At 47.2% G+C, this 22,236-nt stretch overlaps 2 protein-coding genes across 2 annotated transcripts in view; one reads left to right on the top strand and one right to left on the bottom strand.

The window, feature by feature from the left end:
- Window positions 1-19,225, top strand: part of DIO1 (iodothyronine deiodinase 1) — a 30,791-nt gene extending 11,566 nt beyond the window's left edge. The window contains exons 3-4 of the mRNA XM_068238996.1: window positions 7,299-7,498; window positions 12,792-19,225. Of these exons, the coding sequence (XP_068095097.1) occupies window positions 7,299-7,498; window positions 12,792-12,908 (317 nt within the window). The 3' untranslated portion in view covers window positions 12,909-19,225. The remainder of the gene's footprint in view (window positions 1-7,298; window positions 7,499-12,791) is intronic.
- Window positions 1-22,236, bottom strand: part of YIPF1 (Yip1 domain family member 1) — a 118,921-nt gene that overhangs the window by 50,312 nt on the left and 46,373 nt on the right. The window lies entirely within an intron of this gene.

The following is a 22,236-nucleotide window of genomic DNA, read 5'->3' on the forward strand; positions in this document are numbered from 1 at the left end:
ACCCTTCCAATGCTGGTCTAGTAAAAAAAAAAATGCTTTTTGCATATAATATGCTGTAAATAATATTTTAGAGCAAAGTTGAAATGCAGGGTTATATTCCTCTTTATTAAGGTTACAGACAATATTTAGGGGTGACATACAGCAATAAGACAATACAGGAATACTTGCAAACCAGATAACGCAGCACAGTATGAGTACAAGGCAATGTTTAGTCAGTCACTGGATGGAGCATGGAGGTTAGGCAAGTCAAGTACACTCAGATCCATATGATGAGTGTACGGTAATGGAGGTGCATGATCAGGTAGGACACACAAGGAGGAGGACCCTGCCGGAAGGCTTACAATCTAGAGGGAGAGGTAAGGACACGAACGGTAGGGCACCAGAGTTCAGCTGCGGGTTTAGAGCACTAGTGAGGACGGGTAGTCCAGAGTCAAAAGGTGCATTTTGAGGGCCTTCTTGAAGATGTTGAAGGAGGGGGCTGCCCTAATGGGGGGAGGTAGGGTGTTCCACAGTGTTAAAGCAGCTCTTGAGAGGTCCTGGAAGCGTATATTGAATATGGTTATCGCCGCACACCTGATTGAGCCTTTGCAACCAAAATTTTGACGGCATTATTGATTGATCCTTTTGACCAATTTTGGGCCAAAGGGGGCCAGGTTGTGGGACTGATTCTCCTCCAATTTGATAAAATTAAGGCATTGGATGGTGAATCGGCCTGCAAAATTGAGTAGTGTATGGGCACCTTAACAGTATTTCTTTAACAATAAATAGACTCTGTAAAAATAAATCCCCACTACCACCACCACCAAATATCTAAGAACTAACACAAGAAAGATGAGATAATATGTGCTTTCCAGTATAATACATGACGGATGAAGTAACTATGGCAAGCATGTAACAGGTCAATATAACATAAAAAAAATCAAAAACCATATTGATAATCAGATTTAGGATAAAATGGCCAAAGTGGAGTGCAAGAGGCCAACTTAAACTGTAGGCAAGTTTTTGGTTTTAACGCTGGATGTGAACTGCAGCTGTAATGTTGTTGATATAATTCTGTATACTTACATTTGATTTGTGATTTGCATTATGTTATATCAATGGTTCACAGCCTGAGGTGCGTACACCCCTGGGGGTACCTCAGCCCCTTCCAGTAGCCATAGCCAACTTCCTATTCAAGCCAGTAGCCATAGTGGACTTCCCATCTCTGTCAGTAGCCATAGTGGACATCCCATCTCTTACCGTAGCCATAGCCGACTTCCTATCCCAGCCATCTCTTACCGTAGCCATAGCCGACTTCCTATCCCAGCCATCTCTTACCGTAGCCATAGCAGACTTCCTATCCCAGCCATCTCTTACCGTAGCCATAGCAGACTTCCTATCCCATCCATCTCTTACCGTAGCCATAGCCGACTTCCTATCCCAGCCATCTCTTACCGTAGCCATAGCAGACTTCCTATCCCATCCATCTCTTACCGTAGCCATAGCGGACTTCCTATCCCATCCATCTCTTACCGTAGCCATAGCCAACTTCCTATCCCAGCCATCTCTTACCGTAGCCATAGCCGACTTCCTATCCCAGCCATCTCTTACCGTAGCCATAGCCGACTTCCTATCCCAGCCATCTCTTACCGTAGCCATAGCCGACTTCCTATCCCAGCCATCTCTTACCGTAGCCATAGCCGACTTCCTATCCCAGCCATCTCTTACCGTAGCCATCGCAGACTTCCTATCTCATCCATCTCTTACCGTAGCCATAGCGGACTTCCTATCCCAGCCATCTCTTACCGTAGCCATAGCCAACTTCCTATCCCAGCCATCTCTTACCGTAGCCATAGCCGACTTCCTATCCCAGCCATCTCTTACCGTAGCCATAGCCGACTTCCTATCCCAGCCATCTCTTACCGTAGCCATAGCAGACTTCCTATCCCATCCATCTCTTACCGTAGCCATAGCCGACTTCCTATCCCAGCCATCTCTTACCGTAGCCATAGCAGACTTCCTATCCCATCCATCTCTTACCGTAGCCATAGCGGACTTCCTATCCCATCCATCTCTTACCGTAGCCATAGCCAACTTCCTATCCCAGCCATCTCTTACCGTAGCCATAGCAGACTTCCTATCCCATCCATCTCTTACCGTAGCCATAGCGGACTTCCTATCCCAGCCATCTCTTACCGTAGATTTGGTGGACCTCCTATCTCTGTCAGTAGCCATGGTGGACTTCCTCTGTTGGTCAGTAGTGATAGCAGTCGACTCAACTCTGTCAATAACCTAAGTTGCCCTCAAATCTGCCAGGAGGCCCAAGTGCCCCAGTATGAGTCAGCAGACTAAAGTGTGCCCAAAATCTCTGCTAGCTTTGGAGGTCATGTTCAAGTAGATAAAGCTATAGCATACCATAAGAAATGTAAATGGCCTGTAAATATATACATTCCCCATCCACAGTATGAGAGGTAGGAGGGGAACAGAATTTTAATAGTCACCACTAGGGGCATTGCTAGCCCCAAAGATCAGTGGCACGGGCCCTGGATCTGTTCTGGGGGGCCCTGGATGTCCCCCAGGCAGAGTCAGCTGGGATGTCTCAATGGTGGGCATGCTGGGAGCTGTGGTGCAGCAGTCGGGGTGTGCCTCTGTGTGAGCATACTGGGTGCTGTGATGCCCTGCTTGGCACTGTGATGCCTTTACGGGGGCATGCAGGGAGTGATCATTCATTACCAGCATAGCACCTTTGAATAGCTAATACTGTGGTTGAGGGAAGACCTCTAGTACCCTCTGGTCCAAGGACCTCGCTGCGGTCACAACCTCTGCATTTCCCATTGCTATGCCACTGCCTCCACCAGAAGGGTTTTGAGGACCCGCCTTCCTGAGCCCATTGCTATTACCATAGGGAGTGCTAGGCATATACAGTATGCTTCATGATATAGCATGTCTCAGACTGCAGTGTGTAATTAATGCAATTACATGTAATAACAGACTGTTGTGTTGTAATCAGCAATCCATATAATGAGCAGAGGTTCAGTAAGGTCACTGGTGTGTAGTGAGTCATTATCTCTTTCCTGGGAGTCAGGCTGTATAATATATAGCCTCAATACCTGCTGTTCTCACTAGCAAGGCTCTGCTGAGCTGAGTTGGCGTGAGCGTCGGGGTTTAGCCAGACTTCCTGTTTTGATAGCCTTGCCGCAACCAATTTTACCAGTGCCACACCTTTGCCTTTACTAGGTGGGAAGAGGCGGCAGCACCCCAAACAATTGTAATTGTAACAGCTGAGCAGCAGTGTGATATTAGCAATCCTACCTCGGTAGATGAAGGATAGTGAGAAATATTCAATTTATTGTACACTTAAACAACAACACGTTTCGGGAGCCTTACTCGCTTCTTCAGGTCAAAAAAAATTCAGTGTCTGTAACCTGCCTGAGCACCTCAACCTCGCCTTCTGAGACTATGGGCTTGATTCACTAAGACAAATAGCATGCCTTATCAGAGTTAACACGCCTTATCAGAGTAGCATAGCGAGCGCTATGAACGTATCCCCGCACTTTGATTGGCCCCACAGGGGCTCAGGGCAGGAAGAGTGGAGCTCTCGTCATTGCCAATTAGCAGGCATACGTTCGTAGCGCTCACTATGCTACTCTGATAAGGCACGTTAACTCTGATAAGGCATGCTATTTGTCTTAGTGAATCAATCCATATGTATGAAGAAGCGGGTAAGGCCTGCGAAATGCGTTGTCCTTTAAGGGCCAGTTCACACTTGCTTAAAAAACGTACCCGGTCGGGACTTTTTTAAGCTCCGCTTAAAGGCAGGAAGCGGATCCTATGTTAAAAAAACAGAGCCGCTTGCTATGGAACCCAGAGTCCCAACTTGGCACATTTTCCTGGACCGGGCGGGAGAATGTATCCAATCACACTGTCCGTTCTCACTAGGCTAGTTGCCGCATCCACGTCACCCGTTTTGATCACTGCCGTGACGTTATACTCACGTGCCCCACCGCCCATTGCCACCACTCGGTCTCTCCAACACAGCTCAGTGGCCGGAGTCGTCTCCACTGGGCGGCAAAAGACCAATGGGAATCCACAGCAACAGGAAGAATCCTCATTGGTTCATGTTGGACCAATGAAAATTCTCCCTGTTGCTAGGGAGAATTGGCCTGCTGCAGCCTATGGAGAGCCCCGTGCTTCTGCTGGCCTCTAGGCTGAATAGATGGACTGAACGGCGGCGGCGGGACAGGTGAGCAGCGATGTGTACGGGCTGACGTGATCGACGCGGGACGGATGAGCAGAAAGGCGGGTAAATTGTTGCAAGCGGATGCAAAACGGACGGAAAGCATATGTCTTGCGGATGTGCTTACCGTCTGCATTCTGCATCCCCTCTAGTGTGAACCGACCCTTAGGGCTGGAACCCACAGGAGCGCTTTTGGCAGCGTTTTGGCAGCGCTGCGATACGCTAGCACTTCGCCAAAACGCTGGGCCAATGTTAATGGATGGGGCAACTTCCACAGGAGCGTTTGCGTTTCCCAGAAACGCAAACGCAGGACGTGCAGCATTTTGGGAGCGTTAGCGCTTCAATGTAAAGTATTGAAATGCTAGCGGAAACGCTCAGCAAAACCTAAACTGAGCGGTTTTGCTAGCGTTTTGCGGTTCAGCACACTGTAACAAAATGAAAAATAATTCACAGGACCAATCAGGATAAAAACGCAAAACGATACGCAACCGCTGAGCAAAAAAATACAATGTTGCAAAACGCGACCGCAAACGCGCATGAATCCGCTTGCAAAACTCTAGCGGTAGCGTTTCGCGTTTGCTGTTTTCAGTGGGTTCCAGGCCTTAGTGTCCCATAAATTTCATATTTTTACTATTCTTTCTCTACCGATGTTTATTTCACATTGCTTTCCAGCTGTTCACGATCAGGGTCGGGTTTACCCTAAGGCACTATAGGCACGTGCCTACAGGCGCCTGATGATGGTAAAGCGCCTCCCAAAGTGCCTCCCTCCAGCCTTCCCTGATGATTGTAGATGAGAGGTTATTCACTCTGCTCTTGGCATTCCACTGACGAGATCTCCCTTTAGTCAGAGGTTACTCTAGCTACCTAATACTTGGGGGTACCTCTAGCTACTTAACCTCCCTGGCGGTAAGCCCGAGCTGAGCTCGGGCTATGCCGCGCAGGAGGAGATCTCAGCCCCTGGTGGGGCGATTTTCACACTGTAAAGTGCTTTACGCGCAGCTAGCACTTTGCTAGCCGCGCGTACAGCTTGATCGCAGCGGCGCAAGAGGGCCCCCGCCAGAGCCCTGCGCTGCCCGGACCAATGAGTTCCGGGCAGCGCTATGGGCTGGATCGGAGACGTCTGACGTCAGGACGTCGGCTGACGTCCATGACGTCATTCCGATCGTCGCCATGGCGACAGGAGAAGCCAAACAGGGGAGCGCGTTATATACGCGTTCCCCTGTTTGCTATTGTTGCCGGCGACGATTGAACTAGAGGGACACATGCGCCCTCTAGTGGAGTTTCATGTAGCTACCACTCTGGCAGCTTTACATGAAACATAAAAAAAAAATAAAAAAAAATTGGATTTCTGCAATTTTTGCAGAAAAAATAACCTGCCAAGGAGGTTAATATTGAGGGTACTTCTGACTACCTAATACTAAGGGGCAGGTGAGCCAGCCAGCACACTTGCTGTGCAGTTTGGTTGGTGTTTGTAGGTTCATGGAGGGCGGAGTCTATGGTGCCAGAGCCTATAGGCTCTTGTGATGTAAATCTGGGCCTGTTCACGATTGTTTTGGGCTCCTCCTCCCACCCATTTTAGTTTTTTTCCCCCTTGGTTAGGGGCCTTCCCGGGGATATTGGATCCAGTTTTTTTTGTTTTCTCTAGAGTGCGACCCACCATACTGCGAGGAAGATTCTTATATATTCTCATGGAGCCAGAATTCTCCACACACCTGTTACTGGGGTTGCCGTTCAGCAACCCAGTCTTGTAGGTAAAATTTTTTGTACCAGTTATCCAACTGTATCGAACAGTGGCGTAGCAATAGGGGGTGCAGAGGTTGCGACCGCACTGAGGCCCTTGGGCCAGAGGGGGTTCTCCCTCAACCACAGTATTAGTTCTCTATTGGCCCTGTACTGGTAATGATTGCTTCTATAGATGCTTTCAATAGTGGTGATCATTAAAAAACTGTTCATAATCCCCTCTAATACTGTTGCGGCCCTTGGCAGGTTTTGGTGCACAATATCAATTGTTATGTATATAGAGTGCTCGGGAGGGCCCCATGTAAAATCTGCACTGGTGCCCAAAGATCCTTAGCTACACCACTGGTCTTGAATACGGCACTATATTAACACTCCTGGTTTCTCCACCTTTTTCAGTTCCTGGAATTCATCCTTTGACTTTCATTCACCAGATACATCCGTTACACCCCTATTTGCAGCTTGCCACCACCTGCCCTCAGGGCAGTTTCTGGGCTAAATTGCACCCAGGGTGGGAATGTAAAAATTGCGCACTGCCCGCCCCCCACTTTCTTCCCTGGACTTGCGAACCCTTACTCTTTAGGGACAGTCACAAAGCCACAGGTCACAAGTAGATCTGCCTACTTACTAGTGAACAGCCTGCAGTACCGCTACAGGACACAAGGTGTCATCACGCGGTGGTGACGTAATGATGACTTGACGTCTGACGCAGGCAGCCTAGGAGGAGTCAAGGAAGGTGATCTCGCTGGTAATCTTCTTTCTTCTTCCATTTGGCTGCACCACGCGTCACCAGCTCCCTAGCGGTTATGTCCTTCTGCCTGCGTCCCCCTTCTTCTACTTGCCAGTCTGCGCCCAGGACAGTCACCCTGCCCGCACTGCCCAAGAAACGGCCCTGCCTGCCCTAGCCACGTGGAGGGATAAAAGTGCAGGGATAAAGTAAGAGGCACGTGGGGATGAGCCAGCCTGTGTCTGCCTGTATACTCGCACTCACGACAGGCAGCCGGGCCAGTCTTCCGTGCGCCACCCTGTATTTTACAATATTAACGTATAAATTACTTAGTCAGTGTTTGCCCATTGTAAAATCTTTCCTCGCCCTGATTTACATTCTGAAATTTATCACAAGTGGCGACATCTATACTGCTGGCAGGTGCATCACTGCAGAATGTTTGTTGTGTGTTCTGAAGCGAGCGGAAACAATACCTGGTCTAGAGTTCTCTGGGATAAGAGAAGGCTGCATAACCAAACAGCCAAGGCTTAACATCATTGGGTGCCCTGAGTAATGTATTGCATTCTACTATGTGTCGTTATGGTGTCTCTTAAGTTATTTCTCCCTTCTTTGTGTTAGACGGATGGGCTTTGAAGCACAATATATCAATAAAGAAGCATCAGAGCATCCAGGACCGGCTGGCCGCAGCAAGACGTCTGCTGGAGGAGCGGCCATCTTGCCCCGTGGTGGTGGACACCATGGAAAACCTGTGCAGCGGCAAGTATGCGGCTCTTCCGGAAAGGCTGTACATCCTGCAAGACGGCAAAGTTATTTATAAGGTAACTTACCATGTATAGGGCACATTGCAGGGCGGCCTCAGCCTCAGACAAGAGACCCTGAGGTGTATGTGTGGCCTCAGACTCAGACAAGAGACCCCAAAGTGTATGTTCGGCCTCAGCCAAGAGACCCCGAGGTGTCTATGCGGCCTCAGCCAAGAGACCCCGAGGTGTATATGCGGCCTCAGCCAAGAGACCCCGAGGTGTATATGTGGCCTCAGCCAATGTACCCCGAGGTGTATATGCGGCCTCAGCCAAGAGACCCCGAGGTGTATATGCGGCCTTAGCCAAGAGACCCCGAGGTGTATATGCGGCCTCAGCCTCAGCCAAGAGACCCCGAGGTGTATGTGAGGCCTCAGCCAAGAGACCCTGAGATGTATATGCGGCATCAGCCAATATACCCCGAGGTGTATATGCAGCCTCAGCCAATGTACCCCGAGGTGTATATGTGGCCTCAGACAAGAGACCCCGAGGTGTATGTGAGGCCTCAGACAAGAGACCCCGAGGTGTATGTGAGGCCTCAGCCAAGAGACCCGAGGTGTATATGCGGCCTCAGCCAAGAGACCCCGAGGTGTGTGTGCGGCTTCTGCCAAGAGACCCCGAGGTGTATATGCGGCCTCAGCCTCAGACAAGAGACCCCGAGGTGTCTATGCGGCCTCAGACAAGAGACCCTGAGGTGTATATGCGGCCTCAGACAAGAGACCCTGAGGTGTATATGCGGCCTCAGACAAGAGACCCTGAGGTGTATGTGAGGCCTCAGCCAAGAGACCCTGAGGTGTATGTGAGGCCTCAGCCAATGTACCCCGAGGTGTATATGCGGCCTCAGCCAAGAGACCCCGAGGTGTATGTGAGGCCTCAGACAAGAGACCCCGAGGTGTATGTGAGGCCTCAGCCAATGTACCCCGAGGTGTATATGCGGCCTCAGCCAAGAGACCCGAGGTGTATATGCGGCCTCAGCCAAGAGACCCCGAGGTGTATGTGCGGCTTCTGCCAAGAGACCCCGAGGTGTATATGCGGCCTCAGCCTCAGACAAGAGACCCCGAGGTGTCTATGCGGCCTCAGACAAGAGACCCCGAGGTGTATGTGAGGCCTCAGCCAAGAGACCCTGAGGTGTATGTGAGGCCTCAGCCAATGTACCCCGAGGTGTATATGCGGCCTCAGCCAAGAGACCCCGAGGTGTATATGTGGCCTCAGCCAATGTACCCCGAGGTGTATATGCGGCCTCAGCCAAGAGACCCCGAGGTGTATATGCGGCCTTAGCCAAGAGACCCCGAGGTGTATATGCGGCCTCAGCCAAGAGACCCCGAGGTGTATATGTGGCCTCAGCCAATGTACCCCGAGGTGTATATGCGGCCTCAGCCAAGAGACCCCGAGGTGTATATGCGGCCTCAGCCAAGAGACCCCGAGGTGTATATGCGGCCTCAGCCAAGAGACCCCGAGGTGTATATGTGGCCTCAGCCAATGTACCCCGAGGTGTATATGCGGCCTCAGCCAAGAGACCCCGAGGTGTATATGCGGCCTTAGCCAAGAGACCCCGAGGTGTATGTGCGGCTTCAGCCAAGAGACCCCGAGGTGTATATGTGGCCTCAGCCAATGTACCCCGAGGTGTATATGTGGCCTCAGCCAAGAGACCCCGAGGTGTATATGCGGCCTTAGCCAAGAGACCCCGAGGTGTATGTGCGGCTTCAGCCAAGAGACCCCGAGGTGTATATGCGGCCTCAGCCTCAGACAAGAGACCCCGAGGTGTCTATGCGGCCTCAGACAAGAGACCCTGAGGTGTCTATGCGGCCTCAGCCAAGAGACCCCGAGGTGTATATGCGGCCTCAGCCAAGAGACCCCGAGGTGTATATGCGGCCTTAGCCAAGAGACCCCGAGGTGTATGTGCGGCTTCAGCCAAGAGACCCCGAGGTGTATATGCGGCCTCAGCCTCAGACAAGAGACCCCGAGGTGTCTATGCGGCCTCAGACAAGAGACCCTGAGGTGTCTATGCGGCCTCAGCCAAGAGACCCCGAGGTGTATATGCGGCCTCAGACAAGAGACCCTGAGGTGTATATGCGGCCTCAGCCAAGAGACCCCGAGGTGTATATGCGGCCTCAGACAAGAGACCCTGAGGTGTTTGTGCGGCCTTAGCCAAGAGACCCCGAGGTGTATATGCGGCCTCAGACAAGAGACCCTGAGGTGTATGTGCAGCCTCAGACAAGAGATTCAAGATTCAAAAATACTTTCTTTTACTGATGGCTAACATGGTACAACACTCTACGGCCTCAGACAAGAGACCCCGAGGTGTATGTGAGGCCTCAGACTAGAGACCCTGGCAACTATACTGGCTGCCTATACTGGGGGCAACTATACTGGCTGCCTATACTGGGGGCAACTATACTGGCTGCCTATACTGGGGGCAACTATACTGGCTGCCTATACTGGGGTCTAACTATATTGGCTGCCTATACTGGGGGCAACTATACTGGCTGCCTATACTGGGGGCAACTATACTGGCTGCAACTATACTGGCTGCCTATACTGGGGGCAACTATACTGGCTACCTATACTGGGGGCACCTTTGCCTGGATAACCTATATTGAGGGCATCTATAACTGGCTAACCTATACTGGGGGCGCATATACCCGGCTTCATATACAGGGGGCACCTATATTTGACTACCTACCTATACTGATGTTTTTTTGGACTTTGGGTAACGCCAAAAAGACTGCTCACCCTGCCCTAGCTATTCTTCCTAAATTATTTTCTAACTTTTTTGTCCCCCATGCAATTGAGGCTCCACCTATGGCTGGTGGGTGAATTGCACCGTTTTTTATCATAATTTGGGCTCTGGGTATTGCCGGTGCACAAATTACTCAGTGAGTCACGCTACAGCCATAACATCTGTAATATCACATTACATGGTGTCCTTTTTTTGGGGGGGGGGGGGGGGGGAGACTGGGAAAGTAGGGGAATCACAAACTAGAGAGATGTTTAGATGTTAATAAAGAAGAGCTCCTCTCTCCCTCTCTCTCTCCCTCCAACCACCCCCCAATCAGCAGGGTAAAAAATCTCGATAGACACAGCCTCACCCAGGCTGATCTTCTCTACGTTGTGCAAGTCTAATTATTTTATTCTTCGGTGAAAAAGGGCGGAGCTGACCTGGAATGCCTATGATATCTTTCTCTAACCAAGTTAGATTATCACTAAGATTATGCAGCCGTTTCGAAACATTCCCTGGTATGACCTTGAGAGGAATGCTGGGAAAGTCGGTTACAGTTCGCGCCTGGAAAGGGTGGAGACCCATATTCTTTATGATCAGTTCTGAGTAAAAAGTGGGCAGAAGGGAAACTGGAGTTTTCGGAGTGGAGGATGTAAATTGGGGATATGTTCATTCAAGATTTGATGATGTCATGCAGTTCATAAGCTTTAATTCTGTGAGAAGTGAAGTGCGTATTCTAATTTACTGACTCTTGTAAGGGCAGTCACAAGATGCTCAGCGTTAGATTAACCCCTTCAGTACCAGTGGTCTCTGGTCCCTTAAGGACCAGAGACCGCTGGCACCAAAAAACGCTGAATACTGACGAATCGCCGCACTGAATCGCCACTACCGCCGTACACCCGTCACCTCAGCCCAACCACTCTGCCGTCTCTATGACAGCAGAGCTCTGTGAGCCGGTCAGTAGCTGGCTCCTGACCCTGTGATTAATGTGAGCCAATGGGATTTGCTCACATTGATGACAGGAGTGAGAGAAAGACTGGGTCTACACCTGGATTTAGGCCATAAACTGGGTCCAGGTAGAGACCAGTCTTTCTGTCACTGCATTGAAGATACACTCTGGGTGGATATGGGTGGTGGATGGTTTGACTCCCTGGTGTTACAACCAATTGGGTTGCAGCATTGAGGAATTTCTCTATAGCTTCACATTGAAGCTCTGCTGTCATACCGACAGGGGGGCGAGTGAGCTGCGGCGGGCAGAGAGCGACGTAATCAGCGGGAGCTACAAGAGCGGTGAGACCGCACGACGGCGATGAGGTAAAATTTACGCCCTGGCAGGAATAAGAGCCTCCTAACAGGACATAGATTTCAATTAAATGCCTGTCATGCAGTAATTGTTAGATCCACCCTATCCTTACCATTTTTGTATATGTATATTTCACTGGGACATGGATAAAGTGATCTTTCGACTTTGTCCCACGCATGCTTATTAGGATTGTGGTCAGAGGACTGAGCTGGCCATGGAAGCAGGTTAAATTGTAATTAATGCTCCTCAAAACAATTTGAGAGTGATTGAGCATGGTGGCAAGGGCCCACAACAGGCGTCCAGTGGCGTAGCTAAGGAGCTGTGGGCCCCGATGCAAGTTTTACAATGGGGCCCCCCAAGCACTCTATACATAACAACTGATACGGCGCACCTAAACCTGCCAATGGCAACTACAGTGTCAGAGGTGCTAGAAGGGGATGGGGAACAGCTATAGATTCAAAGTATCTATAGAAGTGATTATTATGAGCACAGGACCAATAGAGAGCTAATACTATAGTTGAGGGAGGGCCCTTCGGGGCCCCTCTGGCCCAAGGGCCCCGATGTGGTCGCTACCTCTGCAGCCTCTATTGCTACGCCCCTGCAGGCATCTTTTCCTATATTTCTGATCATCTCCTGATGCTAAAGCACATCTTTTTGCAAAGTCCATCTTGTTGTGCGTTGGGATATGCTTTGTGATGTACCTGCCTTGAATGCAGCTGTATTTTGTCCTTGTGTTGTTGCCCTCGTGTTCCTGCAGACTATGGGATTGATTCACTAAACTGTGAAACCTAGCTAGCGTTTTGCATGTGCTATAATGCGCGTAACGTTTTTTCACGTGCAAACGCGAGTTTTCATGTGAAAACGCGGCCGCTTGCGCGCAAAAATTTGCGTTTGTGTGCAAAAACGTTACGCACATTATAACACGCGCAAAACGTTACCGCAATTCACATATGTGGAGCATTCAACCCTGGGCCAAAAAAAGTGCACTGAAAGTAGGTAATTTATCGATGAGGAGGAGCCTAACGGGGAGCCCAAATCGTCTATTAGCCACAGGCGCCCAAATGTCCTGCTTCCGCTGTAGCTTGCGTTCCTGTGGACCAGAATAGGGAGGCCAGATGATGTCATGTTTATAGGTGGCCCATTGATGAGCAATCTAATTATTCTGCGTCAGAACGTCCTTGCGTGATGCTATTACAGTAAGTGTGTACGTTTTATGTAACTGAACTTATGTAACGTACTGATTGTGTAATATGATGCATGCGAAGTATGTGATGATGCTGTTGTTCTTGCAGGGAGATATGGGTCCCTGGGGCTACAAGCCAGAGGAGGTGTGTTCCATGCTCGAGAAAATTAGATTGTCTGGCTGCCACATTCCACCGAACACCGACAGAAGAAGACTCCACAACTAGGCAGGAGACTCCACCCTGAGCTGAGACATCCGGCCGCCCCATTCCTGCTGTCTCGGGGGGACTCTGATGAGACGTTTACACCTGTCACAAGCCTTGAAGCAGAGCATATGATGGAAAAATACATAATCAGAGATTGTATTCTGTGAAAACTTCATGTCAAAATGATCAGTAGTTCAGAGATACAGGCCCATACGCAATTCCCTTTTTCTCAAAAGTTTTCTTCTAGGCGATCATTTCTCATCTTCTCTTTCAAATAACTTTTCAGCATTTCGCAATTTAAAAAAGTTCCAAAAATAGTAGAAAAAGTACTAGCAAAATGGTTTTGTGTATTTTCTTGCTTGCTGGAGGTTTAAAGGACAACTGAAGCGAAAGGTATATGGAGGCTGCCATATTTATTTCCTTTTAAGCAATACCAGTTGCCTGGCAGCCCTGCTGATCCTCTGCCTCTAATACTTTTAGCCACAGACCCTGAACAAGTATGCAGCAGATCAGGTGTTTCTGGCATTATTGTCAGATCTGACCAGATTAGCTGCATGCTTGTTTCTGGTGTGATTCAGACACTACTTCAGCCAAATAGACTGCCAGGCAACTGGTATTGTTTAACAGGAAATAAATATGAAATCCTCCATATACCTCTCATTACAGTTGTCCTTTAAAACCAGGGCCGGGCCGAGGCATAGGCTGGAGAGGCTCCAGCCTCAGGGCGCAGTGTAGGAGGGGGAGCACAATTCATTCAGCTGTCATTCCTAATTGTGTTTGAAGCAGAAAGAAATACGAAAAGGGGATACATAGCAGTGACTGCAAGCCAGATAACTAGATATGAAGGTGTTGGGGAGGTTGTGGGCCCTGTGGCCCTCTTAGTCTAATAGCAATCAGTGTGTGACGGCTGGGGTGGGAGGGATGGAGGGGCGCACTTTGGTGTCTCAGCCTTGGGTGGTGGAGGACCTTGTCCCGCCTCTGTTTAAAAGCCATTTTATTGATAAGTTTAAAGGGAACCCGAGGTGAGAATAATATTGAGGCTGGCATATTTATCTCCTTTTAAGCAATACCAGTTGCCTGGCTGCCGTGCTGATCCTCTGCCTCTAATTCTTTCATCCATAGACCCTGAACAAGCATGCAGCAGGTCAGGGATTTGACAATATTGTCAGAACTGAGAAGATTAGCTGCATGGCTTGTTTCTGGTGTAATTCAGTTCACTACTACAGCCAAATAGATCAGCAGAGCTGCCAGGCAACTAGTATTGTTTAAAAGGAAATAAATATGGCAGCCACCATATCACTCTCACCCTGGGTTCACTTTAAAAATATCACCTAGGAGAAAACTCAGGAGGAAAAGTGAATTGCATAAGGGCCACAGACTGTTGAGCTTCCCTCTTGGCCAGTGATCAGGCTTACAACGTTTAAGCCCAAGTAAACAGAAAACTGTAAAAGGCAAATAAACAATCATGTTGATATGTGTATATAAAGAATGTGTATCAGAATAGCTATTTCATGGGTCAGATGCACTTCCTGCTACTACAGCTGACTTTCTCTCCTCCCTGGATTCAGCTGATTGGAGCAGGGGGGATTTAGATTTGACCCTTAGGGCCCGTTTCCATTACAGCGAATCTGCATGCGTTTTCTGCATGCAGATTCTCATATCCTTGAGGGCCCGTCTCCACTATTGTGTTGCGGAATCGCCGGCGAATCACCGCAGGCAAAATCGCATGCGGGTGCGATTCCGCATGCGTTTTTTGCCGCGATTTCGCATTGGTTAGGGTAATGCGATTTTAACCATGTCACTGCCTGTGTGAATTAACATGGGTACCTATGCGAAATCGCATGCGAATTCGCGGCAAAAAACGCATGGGGAAACCGCATGCGATTTCCCTATTAAATACATTGCGTGCGATTCGCCTGCATTCCACACGCAAGCGAATTCTGAGGGCTCTGCCGTGCAGAAAAATCCTGCACAGAAAAACGCACAGCAAAACTGACAAGTGGAAACAGTCCCATTCACTTGTATTGGCTGTGCGAATCTGTATGCGGGCAACTCATGCGGAATCGCGATAGTGGAAACGGGCCCTTATAGTAAATGGACCTGTTTCCACTTTTTCCGGAATTCTGTGGGGTTTGTTGTGCAGAAAAAAATCTGCACAGCAGACCCATCAGAATACGCTCACCGCACACACAAACGCAATTTGTCAGTAATGTAATTAATAGGAAAATCACAAGCGTTTTAGTCTTGCGGTTTTGCATGCATTTTCGTTTGCGTTTTCATGTAAAAACCCATGTCAATGCATACCGGCATTGACATGGTTAAAATCGTATAGCGCAAATCGCGAGAGATTCCGTGTGAAAATCCGCAAACGCGAACGAATCCGCAACCACATGTGGATTCGTTCACACGTTTTCGGCGTCGGAATCGCGCCGCAGTAGTGGAAACGGGCCCTTAAAGGGATCTTTGAAAGCAGGGATCATAAGAGTACTCACTAGGAAAGCAAAATGTGAAAATGGGTGAGTATTATATATCTCAAACCACCAGTACACTGGGGTGATGGGTCTACAGCTTAGTTAATATAACTGAAACATTTGGACACAACAGAAGATAATTTTAGACCTCAATTTTTCCAAAAATACAAAAATTCTTTATTAGTGGCCATCAATGTGACACATGATCAATACAAAATTAAAGGGATCTTACCAGCTCCTGATTTCAGATAGCTGAATGGGCTGCCATGTTTGAGAAGTTACCCCCTCCCTCCCTCCTCCCTCCCTCCTCCCTCCTCCTCCCTCCTTCCCTCCTCCTCCTCCTCCTCCCTCCTCCTCCTCCTCCTCCCTCCCTCCTCCTCCTCCTCCTCTCACTGCCTTTATGTTATCTATTTGAATAGGTCTTCTTACTTATCCCCTTCCCTAATGCTTAATGGGTTTGTTTGATCTAAACTTGTAGGCAAGTAAGTCTAATTAGGTGAGTTCTTATTTGCCTCCATCTTCTGCTGCTTGCTGTTACTATTGAGCTACCCTGGGAATTAAAAATGATGCTTGGATCCTTTAAAGTAATAATCTTGAATGAAATTTCCCAGCATTCCTGCCTTGCAGTAGAAACCATTAGGAGGAGGGGGTGTCTTGGAAGTTAATAAAGGTAATAAAAAAAATAAAGGTAGGAAATTGCTAGAGCTGAGAGTGAGCAATTGTGTGTGTTGCGTGTCTTGGAAGTTCACAGGAAGTAAGCAAGCATGAGGCTTCACTTCTGCTTATGGGATTTAAAGTGTACCCCAAAAAATAGATATCAATGAGCTATTGTCAGATATATATACTGGGGGTCAGCACACAGCAAAGGTGGGAGCCATGAGGACATGGGAAGCCTCTGCAAGATCCAGAGGCCTCCCTCTTAAGTACCTCATTTTCTTGCTTTAGGATTGCCTCAGGTTCTCTTTAAAGGAGAACTGTAGTGAGAGTGATATGGAGGCTGCCATATTGATTTCCTTTTAAGCAATACTAGTTGCCTGGCAGCTATACTAAGCTATCTGCCTGCAGTAGAGTGAATCACACCAGAAACAAGCATGCAGCTAATCTTGTCAGATCTGACAAAAATGTCAGAAACACCTGATCTGCTGCATGCTTGTTCAGGGTCTATGGCTAAAATTATTAGAGGCAGAGGATCAGCAGGATAACCAGGCAACTGGTATTGCTTAAAAGGAAAGCAATATGGCACCCTCCATATACCTCTCACTACAGTTCTCCTTTAACAGAATCTAGAGGTTGCAGGGCCGGATTTACCATAAGGCACTGTAGGCACGGGCCTACAGGCGCCTGATGATGGAAAGGAGGCTCATTCCTCTCCCCTCCCCAAGTGCCTCCCTCCTGCCTTGCCTATGCAGAGCCCAGATGAGAGTGTAAATGAGATGTTCCTTAGCCTGCTCTCTGCATTCCACTGATGAGATCTCCCAAAAGTTACCGGCACCTCTAGCCACTTAATACTGAGGTTTCTCTAGCTACCTAATACTTGGGGGCACCTCTAGCTACCTAATATTGAGGGTACTTCTTGCTACCTAATACTAAGGAGCACCTGTAGCTACTTATGACAGGCAAGGGAAGTGAGAAGTGACCGCCAGCACACTTGCTGTGAAGTTTTGTGGGGAATTGTAAGATCATGGAGGGGAAAGTCTAGGGTGCCAGGACATCTGTGCCTATTGGCTCCTGTGAGATAAATCCGGGCCTGAGAGGTTTTAAAGACCAACTGTATCATTAATCCATCTTTAGTGCATTCATTAAAAGGCACATTTTCTGCTATGTGTGTCTGTACCTACTGCAATGAGCATATTAAAATGACCTGCCTGGCTGGGTTCTGTAGCTCCTGCTGAGGGGACAATGTCATTTTACTGAACAGAAAACTGTCCAGACTCCTCCCCTTATATATCATCACTCACCAGAGAGGCTCCGCCTATTTTTTTTATGTAAAATCCTTAAAGGTAAACTGCATGGTTAGAGTTGTGCACAACGGGAGCAAGAAAAAGTACTTTACTGGTTGAAAAGCTAATTTCCAAATGTAATACTTATAACTGACACTAATCAGCCCGATTGCTTTGATAATGTTGATATAGAAAAGGACCACTTGGGAGGTGTAGAGTGAAGTTGCACAGACCTTGACAAGAAAAGTTGTAATCCGTATTTATTCTGCCTCCTGTGACTGCTGATCATTGTGACATGTAGTTTACCTGTGTGCCTATTCTTTCCATCATATGCTGCTGCCTGGGTTTGTGGCAGGCCTGCTTTATTTTTCCAGATCAGAACTCCTGCTATGGCCATTGCAAGGGCTCTCAGTCACTTTCATAGATTATGGGGACTGGAGCGGGGAAAGGAAGGGAAAAATACCAAGTCCAAGGTGGGGGCCAGCCAAGATATATATATATATATATATATATATATATATATATATATATATATATATATATATATATATAGGCTCCGAGTCGCTTTCATAGGGGGCATTGCTATTAAAGGACCACTATCACGAAAAATTGTGAAATTGAAAATACATGTTTACACAAGTATTATACAAATAAGAAGTGAGTTTCTTCCAGAGTAAAATGAGCCACAAATTACTTCTCTCCTATGTTGCTGTCACTTACAGTAGGTGGTAGAAACCGGCAGGTTTTGGGCTAATCCATCTCTCCAAAGGGGATTCTCAGCGTGACCTTTATTCTTTATAAAGACACACTTTTAAAAGGATTTATACAAAGATGCTGGCCAGCCTTCCTGCTCACCGTACTCTTTTTTTTTTTGGCTGTTGGACGGAGCAACTGCCATTCACTAGGTGCTTTTGAAATTAAAGAAAACCCCCATGAGGAGATGGGCGAATCCAAAACCTGTCGGTTCTGTCATATTTCTACTAACTAATCAAAGTTACAGCAAGATAGGAGAAAAGTCATTTATGGCTTATTTTACTCTGGAAGAAACGTACTTCTTATTTGTATATGTTTAAAATTTTTACAATATTCGCTATAGTGGTCCTTTAACCACTAAAATCAGCACAAAATTACATAAAAATCATGCGAAACTTTACGAATGTTACAATTACAGACTAAATTAATTACCATTTTCCCTGAAATTCCGCATCATAATTGTGAATTTCAATGTGAAATGTGTGCTCATCACTAATATACAAGGGCTCTCAGTCACTTTCATAGCTTACACTGGAGTTGGGGGAGGAAGGGAAATACCAAGTCCAAGGTGGGGGCTGACAGAGCTATAAAATCAGCAGCTGATTCACAAGACTCAACCTGTAATAGGATACATCAGTCTGGAGAGACCTGTAATGGCTTGCAGGAGTACTGACGGAGTGTAAAGAGACGGTATGTGGTATCCACAGCAACTAATCAGTAGGGATGGTCAATGAGATGTTAAAAGTTCCACGTTAATGCAGATTGTATGCTAATTTTTTCAGCTTGGAAATGGACCAATCAAATACAGAAGCTGATGTTTTCTGATTGGTCCATTTTCAAGCTGCATAAAATTTGCATAATCTCAGAATTATTAGCATCTCATTAACATCCCTACCAATCAGCTTCCATCTGCAGTTTTCCCCGATGCTGAGAGAACAGAGGGCAGTCGGTCACCAGCTCTAGTTTTCTGCTGTTACGGACGTCCCAGCGGAGGCGTGGCTTGTGGATGTAAAGTTGTTGATGTCATGGCTTCAGCGCTCTCAGAATCGCAGCACTCGATGTGTCCGTTCGTGACGGTTGTGGCTGAAAGCTCTGCTGGCCTCAACCCGATATTGCAGATAACAGAGGACGATGTGATGTCTGAGCGTACAGAAATAAACGCCTACACTGACTACTTTGTATGGTTATTATTGTCTGACATGGAGTTCAGCGTGATGACGTCACATGTATTACCCGAGCTGAGAGACATATGTAGGCTGCCATAGTTATTTCCTTTTAAACCATACCAGTTGCTTGTCAGTCCTGCTGATCTCTTTGGTTGCAGTAGAGTCTGAATCACACACCTGAAACAAGCATGCGGCTAATCTTATCTGATTTGACAATAATGTCCGATCTGGCATACTTGTTCAGGGGCTGTGGCTATGGGTGCATACACACATCAGACTATAGTCTTTGGAAAATGAAAGATCACAGACCTCTTACCACCCTTCATGTAGTATGAGAGCATTTCTACACAGTCTATTCTATTGAGCTGAGCTCCCCATCAGAAAAAAATCTTTGCAAGATGCTGCACACACAGATGCTGTACAGACACAAAAGATCAGTATCTGCAAAAGATCTGTTCCTGCCAAAGATCCATTCCTGCAAATTGCATTCATAGTCTATGAGATCTGCAGATCATCATACACACCTTGTTTAACTGACAATCATCTGCAGATCAGATCCACCAGGATGTATTTTCTGATCTTATCTGTATGTTTTTGAGAATGTGGGAGGAAACCAGAGTGCCCAGAGGAAACCCACACAGACACGGGGAGAACATACAAACTCCTTGCAGATGTTGACCTGGCTGGGATTCGAACCAGGGACCCAGTGCTGCAAGGCGAGAGCGCTAACCACTATGCCACCGTGCTGCCCTTTTGAACAATTAACATTGCCTGGCTATCCTGCTGATCCTCTGCCTCTAAAGGCTCATATACACATCAGACCATAGTCTTTGGAAAATGAAAGATCACAGACCAATTTTACCCCCTTCCATGGCGTATGAGAGCCATACCTACACAGTGTACAGCAATCTTTGGAAGATGCTGTACACAAAGATGCTGTAGACATTCAAAAGATCAGTATCTGCAAAAGATCTGTTCCTGCAAAAGATCCATTCCTGCAAAATGCATTCATAGTCTATGAGATCTTCAGATCATCATACACACCTTGTTTAACAGACATTCATCTGCAGATCAGATCCACCAGGATAGATTTTCAGATCTGCAGATGAATGTCAGTTAAACAAGGTGTGTATGATGATCTGCAGATCTCATAGACTATGAATGCAATTTGCAGGATTGGATTTTTGGCAGGAACAGATCTTTTGCAGATACTGATCTTTTGTGTCTGTACAGCATCTGTGTGTGCAGCATCTTGCAAAGATTTTTTTCTGATGGGGAGTTCAGCTCCATAGAAAAGACTGTGTAGAGTATGGCTCTCATACTACATGAAGGGTGGTAAGATTGGTCTGTGATCTTTCATTTTCCAAAGACTATAGTCTGATGTGTGTATGAGCCTTAATACATGGCCACCAGATCGACCAATAGATAGATCCCTCTCTGATCTAAGCTGATCAAAGACAGATCTAATGTCGCCCATCATTGCACACAGGTTTCAGCATGAAATCGATTCAAACCCTGTGGAGCCGCCGCTTGCCTCGTGCTTGAAAGTGCTTCATTTTTACAATAATTAAGTATAAATGATTTAGTCAGTGTTTGCCCATTGTAAAATCATTCCTATCCCCGATTTACATTCTGACATTTATCACATGGTGACATTTTTACTGCTGGCAGGTGATGTCACTGGAAGGAGATGCTGCTTGCATTTTTGGCAGTTGGAAATAGCTGTTAATTTCCACAATGCAACAAGGCTCCCACAGTGTGATGTCAGGACCTCAGAGCTGTGAGGCGCTGACATCACACTGTTGGAGGGGTTTCACCACAAAATCAGCCATACAGACCCCCCTGATGATCTATTTGAGAAAATGAATAGATTTTCTCATGGGAAAGTGGGTATCAGCTACTGATTGGGATGAAGTTCAATTCTTGGTTACGGTTTCTCTTTAAATCCCATGGGTGCAGCTAACAGGCAGCCCCTGCATCTCTACACCCTGGGAACGGGGCAAGGTTTTCATACTGCAGTAAGCTGATCTCTGAGTGTAGCTGCAGGAACCAGCCACTGCTCTACAGATACCCAATTCCCATCATGACACCAACAGTAAATAAAGCTACTGGTGTCAGGTTGTGAACCGCGCAATAGATGAGACACTGGGGAAACTTTGTAGGGATATCTACGCACCTATAATCCACCCCACTATTTTCTAATATCACCCAAATAACATACAAAGCCCTCCATGAGTTGTGACCTCCATACATCTCCTCACTAATATCAAGATATTGTCCCTCCCGCCACCTTCGCTCCTCCCAAGAAATTCTCCTGGCCTCTAAGCTGATCACCTCCTCTCATGCTCGCATCCAGGACTTTACACGAGCATCACCCCTTATCTGGAACTCTCTTCCACAGCCTGTACGTCATGCTCCAAACCTGGACATCTTCAAACGCACTCTTAAAACACACCTTTTCAGACAAGCTTATAACTTTCTATAGCCCTTATTTACTTATCTGTCACAATGTAATCAGAGGCAAAGGGTCACTGCCTCATCCATCCTCCACCCCCTTACCTAGTGTGTCCCCCACTACCCATTAGAGTGTAAGCTCGCAAGGGCAGGGTCATCCTCCTAATGTTTACTGTTTTGTAACAATATTTGTGCTGCTTGGAACTCTGCTGTACATTTGTTAGTTGTATCTATGTTCCCCTTGTCATCTTATTGTGCTTTGTAAAGCGTTGCGGAATATGTTGGCGCTATATAAATAAATAAATAATAATAATAATAATAAGGCCAGGGTCACACTTAGCAGAATCGCATGAGTTTTCCCCATTGAACATATTGGAAAACGTATGCGATTCTGCAAAGTGTGACCCTGGACTAAGGATTGCAAACTTTTGCCACTCAACAGCACAAGGTTTTTTTGGTTTTGTTATTAATCCAGTCCAGGATTTCCTGACTCAGGAAAGGGGCACACACCATAAAATGTTTAACATTTCTATTCAATTCAAGAATTACGATCTATGTTTCTGAT

Source organism: Hyperolius riggenbachi, chromosome 6 (genome assembly GCF_040937935.1).
Source record: "Hyperolius riggenbachi isolate aHypRig1 chromosome 6, aHypRig1.pri, whole genome shotgun sequence".
NCBI classification, from domain to species: Eukaryota; Metazoa; Chordata; class Amphibia; order Anura; family Hyperoliidae; genus Hyperolius; species Hyperolius riggenbachi.